The sequence below is a fragment of the Silene latifolia genome, chromosome 8 (assembly GCF_048544455.1).
Source record: "Silene latifolia isolate original U9 population chromosome 8, ASM4854445v1, whole genome shotgun sequence".
Lineage (NCBI taxonomy): Eukaryota > Viridiplantae > Streptophyta > Magnoliopsida > Caryophyllales > Caryophyllaceae > Silene > Silene latifolia.
In genome coordinates this window covers 106,721,433-106,733,816 of record NC_133533.1, presented here as the reverse complement: position 1 = coordinate 106,733,816, position 12,384 = coordinate 106,721,433, and the positions used below count along the sequence as shown (strand labels likewise).

The following is a 12,384-nucleotide window of genomic DNA, read 5'->3' as shown; positions in this document are numbered from 1 at the left end:
TTTGTCTACAACATTTCATTCGATTACTTTTGCCGGCCGCCACATAATTTACATTTGAGAAATACTTGTGTGTTGTGTCCTTCAGGACTGGATCGGAGGACGCCCTCCTTACACTCAAAGTAAGAGGACAATCCTCATTTTCATTTTGATCCTCCTCCTTTGAGTGCAGGGAGGACGTCCTCTCGCAAGGACAAAAGTATTTTCCTTTACATTTATCAATCATGCATGTTCATTTACAATTGTAAAGGAAAAACGGAAAGCAAATTATTATAGAAACTTTAAACTAAAAACATATTTTAAAAAATATTACTCTATATGAGACGATTTAGTTAGATCCATTTTTTTCCCTTCTACAAATTTCTATATTTAGATTTCAAAAATTAAACCTGACAAAAACAAATAATCGTCAGCATGGGTCCCCAATAACGTTGTCCCTCCATGACACACCTGACCACCAATTGAAATTATTGACAACATATGACCCTCCTACACCACATCCACCACCACTCCCTACCAACATGGGTCAGGTTCTTTTTTTACGCCACCTTCGTTTTCGTCACGAATCAAAACTAGAGAGCTAATAGAGACGGTCGACCAGTCACCTAAACTTTTAGTTAAAATTTTCGATATGCTTGATAATAATCTACTTGAGAATTTTAATTAAAATTTTCAATTTCCTTGATAGTTTACAAAAATACATTAATAATTTGCACCTTAACATTTTTGTCCCTAACTACATATCCTGGTTCCGCCTTGTCGTTATTATAGTCGTTAATTGAACATCTTTTCTCTCCTCCACATCACCACCTTCATCACTACTACTACTAGAACAACTACAAGAACAGCTTGGTTTACCATCACTAACACCAAACGATGTCGTCCGACTAGTCGCCGGCGTAGCTAAAAACGTCGGCTTCTCCTCCCCAGCCATTATAACAAAAATACTATTCTCATACACCGCCTTCACCGTCTCAGCTGTCTTCACCTTCTCATCGTCACCATCCCCACCGTCGTCGCCGCCGTCCATGTGGCCGGAGAGCTTCCAGTACGAACACGCAAGAATCAACAACGCAAAAGCAATAAGCCCCAGCATGGCCGCCAAACCGCCAAATAAGTACGGGACCGGTGACTTCCACCCGGTCGCCGGACCCACAACTTGGCGGTGTTGATGTGGGGGAAGTGATTCAGCTCCATATGATCCTGGTTTTTTCACTATGTGTACTAATTCAAATGTATTTCCTCGCCGCATTTTTATTTATTTATTTATTTATTTATTTATCGAGTTTAATGGGAAATAGTTTTATGTGGGGAGTAGTATGGGTTTAAGTAGAGGGGAAAATTGGGAAGAAATTAGTTGAGAGGTGTGAAATGGGTGAAGAGTGGTATTTATAGAAAGAGTTGTTTAGTGTGATGAGTAGTGGAGATATTCATGAATGGTGAGGGGTGTTGTCATATTTCATGCATTATTTCATTCATTAAAGCATTCTACCATGAGAAAGAGGTTTTAGCTTTTTTTTTGAAGTGTATGTAACATTTCATTTGTGGGGTAAACTATGAGGTATGTATGTATTGTACCAAGTAAGATTTATGGTAGTGTTGGTTAGTGCTATTGAATATTGATCATCTAGTGGCTCCAACTAATGTTCCATATTTGGTGTGTGACATACTCAACAAACATTTCAATATTAATTTGCTTTACCTTTTCATTTGAGTTGTTTTTAATGGGTATTTGAGTACTGACTTGCATTTTGATCCACTTATTATTTAACAATAATAATTAGAAGTCGTTAACTCATCTTTCCTTAATTAGAGCTCGCAAATAGGGCAATTACATCAGGTTTGGGTCGAGTCATTACAAACTTGTAGGGATTCAAGCTTGATCGGGGCGAATTCATTAACAAGTTATCTAGGGTTAATGAACATATTGTCAATTCGGCTTTATTATTCGAGCTACGGTCAATCTCGAGTTCTCAATTCTATTGTCATGTCGGATACGGATCGAATCATTCGATCAGTTTTGTCAGGTCTAGACCTTAGTCCTTGTGCCGAAGGTGAAGGATAAGTTAAATAGGAGTACAAGAAAGTGGTATGCCTATTACAAAAAACCCGTAATTCACCAAAAAAAATTGAACCTTTATGATAAATTAGTTACATTTTATATATGTTTTCAAATTTTATTACATTTAATTTTTGTTTCTCAACTGAGTTACTCCGTATAACTCATAAGCGAAGACTGAACTGTACGATGAAAAAAGATTTGAATCTGAAACTAATACATTACAGACAAAGAAATGTTCCTATTCTAACACCTACTACACAGATATATGCCACATAATATAATTTGCAATTCATGGATTATACAATCAGTTGTATATATTGTACGGGTAGAATCTGAGCTTTGTAATAAAGTATCCGAGCTTTATGTTAAATAACACGAGTTTTATTAGAAAGTATTGAACTTATCCATTTATACACATTAAAACCATAAACTTTGAATTAGTTCAGAAAAAAAAAACATATAAGCTCGGATTCTTATACTTAGTTGTACAATACTTATGGTACAACTGGATGTATAATCCTATTTCTGCATAATTTGCTCTATAGTTCACCCAGGCCACATAACCGAAAAAAAAAAGAGAAGGAAATGAAAACGAACATTATTGTGGAATAGTTAAAAAGGGTAAATGTGTTTAATATTCATATCCGACCTAAGGAATAAGCTAAATTTTTTATATATTTTTTATATTTACGAATAACTATTTATAAATTTATAATTAAAATTGATTTGGTTAATCAATAAAATGAAATATAGGTACTTCCTCCGTTCTCATATGATCTACCCATTTTATTAAAATACTACACTCATATATTCAACAAATGGGTAGATCATATGAAAACGGAGGAAGTAATAATTTATGAGGCATGTTGTTATGGGTAGATGTTGTTGTTCACGTTATCTTTCTTTAGTTATGGCCGAAGGCCCGAAGGCTATAAAGTTGGGAGTAAATGATAAGATGTGATGATATTATATGTAGCCTAATAATTTTACTTTGCTTTTGAAGATAAGCTCTTATTGTTTTGATTTATGGAGTACGCATAGTATGGTAACAATTTTGGGCACGTAAAGTTATACGTCTTGGAGCGCAAGAATTATTGGGTTTGTGTTTTGATTCTGTCAGTTGCCGCTTTAAACGACTATGCGACAATAATCTTGATTCTGTTAGTCGCCGATTCTGTTAGTCGTCGCTCCGTATCTATTATTAGGCTAAGTCTGTCTTGGGTCTTTATTAGGTCAATATGTATTAGGTCTTAGAGAGTATTATATAAACTCTCTAAGCCTCTACCTAGCAGTTATGTTTATCATACCGTCTGAATCTTTAATCTAAAAACTCCTCAGATATCAATAAAACTCTCTCCCACGTAGCTAACATACCATTAGTGAACCACATAAATCTGTGCATTTTGTCTTTATTGTTCATTTCATATAGATATATTTGACTCGTCTTAACTTGATCTTAAGATTAAGACAGAAATTTCCGTCTAAAATAATGAGAATTCTTGAACTTTGTTTGTTTTCTTTGCCTTTACTCAATTATTATGTATGTATGTTGTACTACCTGCTTTTAGTTGCAACCAGTACTATAATAATTTTAGTTGTTTTAATTACTATGCGACAACAACAAAAAAGCAAAAGAAAAGTGTCCAAAAGAAGCCGTGAACCTATGGCTCTTTCGCAAGGGCACGTCTGTACACAATTAAGACTCATCTTATTTGTAATATTTGATGTGAAGATTATTTTACATTGAAATAGTTTAATACAATTATTGGTTGCATAAATTTTTCGTACGTAAGTAATTTTTAATAGCATAGGGAGAAATCGTCTGATATAGAGTGACGTGTCATTCTAATGGTTGCAACAATCAATGAAAACAAATGGCAGTTGAGCATAAGTGGAGATGAAAGCGGGCCGTGTTAAGTTGTGCCTCGTATCAGTCTACCGTGTTTGGAGGAGAAAGTGGCACAACTCAGACCATGAATATGTTTCGTGTTATGTTAGTGAAATGAAATGACGGCCCAGACACGGGCCACAACATGTCGTGTCGTACTTGAGCGTGCCTAAGCATTTCCTCACCTTAAGCCTTATTTTTCTTTATATTTTGAGCGTGCTCAAGCGTGTCGTTTTCAGATGGAAGTTCCGTGCCATAAAATTAAACAGTGACTCTATGTTCCCTCTCCGCTAGTTGACTAACCTGGGGTTTGTTGATCGGAGGCTCAAGACATATTTGCAGTGTTACTCCCATACTTGTTGATAACATTCTAGTCCTTATGTATTGGAAGTTGTCGCCTATGACAATTTATTACCGATCAGCACATTGGTATCCTTAACATGCAAGTTGATTTTGGGAAAATAAAGGAAAACAATCTAGTCATTTGACATTACAAAATGATAAGATTCAGGAGCTACGAGTCATTTTCATTCAAGTTGAAATTATCCTCATTGTTTATATGTTAGATCGCGCATAGGTCTGGGCTGTGTCCGTCAAGAAGGAGGGAATGTCCACTTCATAAGTCTAAAGAGGTTCCATCCCAAAATCGATTGACAATGGGTGGAGTAACCCCCTTGATTTATAAAGGAGATTATACCTCTCTCTTTCTCCGATGTGGGAGACCTAACATATGATTCTTAGCATGCTATCCACCTTCTTCTTTCAATCTTCTTCCCTTTTCTTCTTACAACTGATTAAATTAGTATATATCGTGTGGGTTCGGAAGGCAAGCGAATGGAACACAATATTGGTATTTTAATTAGTTGTAGAGGAGAAAGTAGAAGAGAAGGTAGATAATAGTTCTCTATGAACAATCCTTTGTCAATTTATCAATTTAATTTTAAAATCCTTTTAATAACAATATGTAAGAATGGTCTACTTCTTTTTACTTCGTGACATTGTCGAAAGTAAAAGATAAGGAAATGACTAAGACTGAAGAAGTACATTAATAAATGATAAAGTCGCGTGTTTACCTAGACTATGAAATACAACAACAACAACATCAAAGCCATAATCCCAAAATGATTTGAGGTCGGCTGACATGAATCATCCTTTAGAACCGTCCATAGGTGAACGCACACCTCAAAAAGCGAATAGAAAAGGGAAAATGAAAAACAAAAGGGGGAGCGAAAATGTAATGGAAAGTCAAGGTAAACTTACAGGTTTTAAAATCGAATTTCAGATTTCTTTTATAAAAACTTAAAATTTAAATCGAGAGAAAATATTAAAACGATTTTGAAAACCGAAATAGAATTAAGGATCCGAAATGCCTTAAAAGTAAACCAAGTAAAATAATTTAATTTTTTTAAATGTAATAAAGGAGAGAAGAACAAATAATTTAATTTTTTTAAATTAAATAAAAACACTAAGGCCCTGTTCTTTTGGACTGAAATTGTCTCAACCAAATCAATCAATCAATCAATCCTGAATCAATGGAGCCGAATGAAAAATGAATCGAAGAATGGAATCGAATCGAATCAATCGAATGAAATAATAATAAAAAGATTATATTAATAATAATAATACTAAATATTATAATAAAAATAATACCAATAATAATAATAATAATAATAATAATAATAATAAATATTATTATAATATTATTCATTAATAATAATAATAATAATAATAATAATATATTAATATAATCTAATAATAATAATAATTTAATAAGATATATATAAAATAAAATAGTAATATAATAATAATTATAGTAATAATAATAATATATTAGTAATATAAATGATAACATTATTAATAATAATATAATATATTAATAATAATAACTAAAAAATAAATAATAATAATAATATAATAATAATAATGGGTCTAATATAATAACTTATTAATATAATAATATTAAATATAATAATAATAATAATAATAATAAATATGTGATTAATAATATTAATAATAATGAGTATATTAATAAAATAATAAATATAATATTATAACTTATTAATATAATATTATTAAATATAATATCAATAATATTAATAATAATGAATATATTAATAAAATAATAATAATAATAATAATAAGAATAATAATAAATATATTAAATATAAATATAATAATATAAATAATACGAATTAATTATTAATAAATATAATAGTAATATAATAAATATAATAATAATAATAATAATATAATAATAATAATAATAATAATAACAATAATAATAATAATAACAATAGTAAATACATTATAAAAAATAATAATAATGATATCAATAAGAATAAAAATAGTAATGTTGAAATAAACTAATATGAACTGAATCAATCGAATCGATCCCGAATCGAATCGAATCGAATCGAATCGAATGGAGTGAATCGAATCGAATCGAATGGAGTGAATCGAATGAATGAACTTATTATAACTGAAATTAAGTCCAAAAGAACAGGGCCTAAATATGTCAAAAAAATATCAAATACTAGAAATCAACATGTATCTTTTCCCTCCATTGTGCCCTCTCCGTCACCATATATACTCTCCTTGATATCGGGTTTGTCGCACTCCCCAAATCAAACAAATAACTCAACTAATGTAGTAGGGTAGTCGAGGTCGAACCACAAGGAGATCAAGTTTGAATACTAGTTTTGTCTTAGATTATAAGTTAGCTACGTGAATTAAGAAATTGGTTGATATTAAACTAATTAACTAAATTAATAACTACTAAAACAATTAAAGTAAGAAAGCAAGTAATAGAAATGGCAATTCAACAAGAGAAGTGAAAATGAGCAAGAAAAGATTAAGTTGTAAATCAAATGATTAAAAGGCCTAGAACTCGGTTCTCCCACAACAATTCGTAGTTCCACATATTGATTCCCTAGGCTAATCACTCGGGTAGACAAGTAAGGAGGAGATGGCTCTAATTCGCCTAAGACCCCCCTCTCGGGTTCGAAGTAGGACACTAGCACTACCCACCAACCCCCCTCTCGGGTTCGAAGGTCGGAATCCTTAACTCAACACCCAACAACCCCAAAATCATGCACAATTCCGAGGAGGTCAAGAAATCGGTCAAGGTCATTAAGCCCCCATCGTATTCCGGGTCATCCCACTCCCTCTCTCGAGGGTCGATTTCAAACGCTAGTCTAGAGGTACCCTCCCTTAGTTCTCCCTTTCGGTCTCAACCAAGGTTAGCGATAAGACCAAATTCCGGGTACCCGATTTACAACCTAACCAACTCTCGTTGGTGGACAAGGGTTACAAGTCGACACTACCCAAAATCGATCCTTAAACCATGTAATTCCTCTAAACTACCCTCACCAATTTCCCCAAATAATTAGCCTTTATGTGAATCAATTAATGAAATTACTCATGTTGGGTCAAATCGAGTCCTAGTAAAAGACTACTCACAAATCATGGTACCAAGAGAAATAAAAATAACAAAGATGGTTTCTTTATGCATAATCATGATGGAAGTGTAAATTCTATTACTAATCATGCAAATACCCAACTCAAATTACAAGGGAAGACAATTTAATTCAAGAGACAATGAAGATTAAACTTAAAGGCACAAGCTTTAACTCAATAAACACAAAGACTCAATCTTTAACATGAGAAATCAAAGATTCAATCTTGTAAACAACAATGGTGAGAAGAGAAAAGATGAACAAGAGAGAGAATAACAACGATCTAACATAAACAATTAAGATTAAACTTGAAAGAAAAACAAATGTAAACAAATGAAATTAGGAAGAGAAATTATACCAACTCAATAGCAAAGAAAGGAACTTGGATTGAAATATAGAAGGATTCTTCAATTCTCCAAATACAACCCAAAATTACTAATTGTAAACTAATGAAAAGGGAAGAACTTGAATGAACAAAAGAAGAATTAAACTAATAATTAAAGAAAGATAACAACTTTTTATTCAATGAAAATAAGAGAGGAAATATGAGGGTTTTATAATATTGAGAGAGAATAATATGAACTAGTCTAATTTCTAAGATAAAGTAATGTGTAAGGTCTAATAATATAAGGTCTCTTTATATACTACTCCTACTAATTACTACAAATAATTATAATAATAATAATAATATGTTAATAATAGTTATAATAATAATACTAACAATAATCCCCAAATATCCTCCCTCACTATTGTGTCACACGACACACTTAAACCCCAACAATTATCAAACGCAAAAGGACGACAAGGGTGAATCAACGGATGAAAACGCAGCAATGGGATGTCCCAGCCGGGTGGCCGGCCGTCGGTGATGTCACCGGCTGGGAACTCTCTGGAAAACTAATGCATTTTTGATGGGATTGTGAGCCGGTGATGGGGTCGGCAGACGGTAGACCGTCTGGGAGCACGATTTGTGTTTTGTGAGTGTTGCGAGCCGGTGAGCCGGCCACCGGTGCTAAGGCCGGCTGGGAGTTCTCTGGAAATAGGAGGATAGTTTGTGTGTATTCCCAGCCGGTAGCGAGGGCGGCGGTCGGTGGACCGGCTAGGAGTGCAAGTTGCTTCAATTTCCCCGCAGATGAGACGGATTCACGGGTTGTTAATTCTGTTGTGGGTATGATGATGGTGAAATGACGGGTTATGGAGTCGGGTTTCTGGGTTGTTGATGCGGAGTGAATGGGTGCGTGGTAATGATTGATGAAATGGTGGAAGGTTGATGAAAGGTTGAGGGATGTCGGGTTAATTGGTGAAGAGAGTGACGAATGATGGTGGTTGTGGTCGTGACTTGATTCGGGTTCGGAGCTGAGCCATGGTTGCTAGGTGATTGAATGCAGGACGGAGAAGGGTGGCTGTTAATGGAAATGTTGATGGAAGTGGTGGTCAAGTAAAAATGGTGGTTTTTGCAGGTCAGAGGACGAGATGCAGGGGACTGTGATAGTTGATGACGCATGGTGATGACGGGGGCCGAATTGGTGGCTGGTATGGTGATTTAATGGAGGTGTGTTATGGTTGTTGATGATGGTGAAATGTATGATAATGGTGAATTGCAGTTGAATGAAGGAGGGAGGAGGAGTTTGCCAAAAGTCAACCTTTTGACTTTGTCAATTTGACTTCTCACGCTTGATCAATGCAAAACCCGTCTTTATTTGTTTAGCACTCGATTTCCGTCTTTATTATTCCGCCTCACCTGCATATAATATTAATATATTAATAAAATAATAGTAATAAAACTAATATTATAGTAACACTACGAGTATACGACCAATTATTATAAATTAGTTAATTAAATGAGCTACTTAGACAATTAAGCACACAAAATCGAGTCGGAATTAGGTATAAATGCGGGGTAAAATACGACTAAAATTATACTTATCAAAGCTCCCCACACTTAAACCTTACTCGTCCTCGAGTAAGCTCATTTAAACTAAACTAAGACCCTTAATATAAAAGTACTATCTAAACTACTAATATCCGATGAAAGACAATTAACGGGCCTTTTCCGTCCCTTCAACTCACACCAAAACACAATGAGGTATGCATTCCGATGCAAGGCAAGTGGGGGCTTGCGGAAAATTGTGACACATCCAACATTAAGCACACAAATAAGCAATGGATGCATCTATAAAAAGTCAAACCGCTTTCCTCATCTAAGCGGTCGTTTTGCTTTCAAAAATTAAATAGAGAGAGTCATTAGTGGAGGATGTCGTCTTCGGGTCTTACCAAGGTATCAAATCCCAAGTTCTAGCTCAAGTAGCCAACATTGACAACACGGGGTGCCTAAGAAACAAATTCTAGGCGGGAAAGGGGAAGTACTTCGCTATACTCCCAAGATTGACACGACACACGCAAGATTCGACTCCATATCAAACCCTTGACCAAAAGGAGACCAAAGACCGACTCTCACGGGTTTCACTAGTCACTCAAATGAAAGAACGGGGTGATTTTTGTGACAAAATGTAACCAAAATCACTCTCCTAACTCGACTTGCGAAGCATGCCCGCAATCTAATATGGTACTCCATCCAATATCCGCAAGAGAAATGTCAAATGATGCACATACAAGAGACAATCGGGTTGTAATGGGGCTCGGGTTCGGTAAAAAGGGATCGGTGCAAGCACCGTTTTATGACATGTGGGGCTATCGGTTAAGTAGTCGCCACATCTAACCAATTCACTAAACCGGACCAACGCAAATGAATTCCTCCACAAAAATTTGGCAAAGATTGCCACTTCCAAACATTATTCATTTCATTCTTTTCAAAACAAGACTCAATCGCAAATTACCAACCCTTTATTTGACACAAAATATACATTCTTTTCTTTTTGTTTTTCATTTCATTTTTTCTCTTTTTCTATTTGTTTCTCTTCTTCATTTTTATTTTTGTTTCTTGTAAACCTCTTAATAATGCAAAAATTGGCCAACTATCAAGCTTCATTTCACTTTTGTGATATTTCGGACAGTTCACCTCATTAAGAATCAAATTTCCTACCCAATTATATACTCCTCCAAACAACTACAAAGACGAACTACTCAACAAGGTGAGATGTTTATGGAATGTAGTTATTTTATTGGCAATTGAAATGACAAGGCTTAGGCACAAATTGGGTAAACAAAAGGGAAAGATGATCAAATGGGTGAAAAATAAGCTTATTTGGCTATGGGAAGCTTCTTTATTTGAACAAAATTGTCTCAACATGCACATCGACACTTCTACGGTAAGGAATGAGCACCATACTTATGCGTTTTGACATGACACACCACGCAAGGAGAACTACTCACAAATACCTAACGGGACCGGTTTGATGAACCGGCCATATGGAGGCTCTATCCTCACATTTTAGTAGCTATGTCGGTCCTAGGTCAAGTCTCGGGCCTAATACGGTCTCACAAGGTGGTCGCAACTTGGTTGTTAAGCTAGACTTCCGGGTTTTTGCAAGCAAAAACCCTAACATGTATCATCAAGAGGCACGAGCTATCAAGAGGGAAATGACACGGGCAAAACAAATTATCATCATTGGCAACATATGCCCTCCACTTTTAGACTCCTTATGCAAATTTTTACAAACGAAATGCAACGTGTATGGATGCAAACTACACATATGAACAAGCTATATGAATGAAAGAGTGAACACATATATACACTCCTAGTCTAAATGCACACAATTTCTAGTCCTAACAACACACCAACAACACACACATATCCAAAACGGTTCCCAAAAGGAACACCCACATCACATATCCCGTCCTCCTCCATGCTTATATATACAAAAAGGAAGGGAAGGATAAAAGAGAAAGGATTGGAAGAATTTTACCAAGCGTCTTCTCCGATAATTCATGTGTTGCCTATCAAAATGGTTAGGACGAATGCAATATATATAATATAAACAAAGCAATATTTTTGAAATTTTTGAAATTTATCAATTTTTAGGCATCTTTGTAATTTTCTCAAATTAACAACTATATATACAAATATAAACAATATGCACAAAGTGGATATTTTCCTCCCCACACTTAAAATTTACATCGTCCTCGATGGAACGAAATGTAGGGAAGAAATAGGAAAAATAAAAGACATGTTTTTGTATTTTTAAATAATAGAATTTCCTCCCCACACTTATTTATTTACATAATTTCCAATGGAAATAAATGTGTGGAGGAAATTCGGAAATGAAATACATGTTTTTGAAGATTTTTGAAATATAAAATTTCCTCCCCACACTTATTTATTTACTATGTTTCAAAAAGAAACAAATGTGTGGAGGAAATTGAAATTAAATGCATGTTTTTGGTTGTTCAAATTTTTTCAAAGAAAAGAACATGTTTTTGGGTTTTTAGAAAAATTTATCAAAAAGAAAAAGAATGCATAAAAAGCTTGGGTTGCCTCCCAAGAAGCGCGGTTTTAAGGATACCGCCAAACCTAAGCTTGGTCCCAAAACTAACCGGGATCCCACATCCTATGGGCAAAATCACCCATCGCCTTCCCATTATCGACCAAGCTCACATCTTTGAGCTTTCTCACATTATCGAGGGTTTGATCATTCTCCGCTTCACTTTCAAATTCCATGGTGTAAAATATATCCTCTCTTGTAGGTGGAGGATGATCAAACCCTATAACACTTGGGCAATCAACAACATTGGAGACCTCACTAGTCTCCTTGCCCTTCACTTCCTCTTCACTCTTATCCTCAAAATTGCCACTCAAATAATCATCAAAAGTCAAACGAGGAGCCAAAACAACCTCCTTGAAAGGATGATCACACTCATCCTTCTCAATCATGTACTCATAAGATGTGGTAAAAAGGTCAAGAGGAAGAAAATCAACGGAAATAAGAGAATCATCCTCGATAAAAGGGATAGGCATCGAGGCTTCTTGGAAAAATCTCTCAAAGGTGGGTTCTCCGAAAGAATCAATATCCACAACATCTTCA

At 34.7% G+C, this 12,384-nt stretch overlaps 1 protein-coding gene across 1 annotated transcript; it reads right to left on the bottom strand.

Moving 5' to 3' along the window:
* Positions 1 to 733: 733 nt before the first annotated feature.
* LOC141595664 (protein GLUTAMINE DUMPER 2-like) lies at positions 734 to 1,249 on the bottom strand. Its single transcript, XM_074415630.1, has one exon. It carries the CDS (start codon positions 1,247 to 1,249, stop codon positions 734 to 736), a length of 516 nt encoding a protein of 171 aa, XP_074271731.1.
* Positions 1,250 to 12,384: the final 11,135 nt, after the last annotated feature.

Excerpts from the sequence above, each read along its gene's own strand:
- LOC141595664 (XM_074415630.1), bottom strand. The coding sequence starts at position 1,249 with ATGCGGCGAGGAAATACATTTGAATTAGTACACATAGTGAAAAAACCA.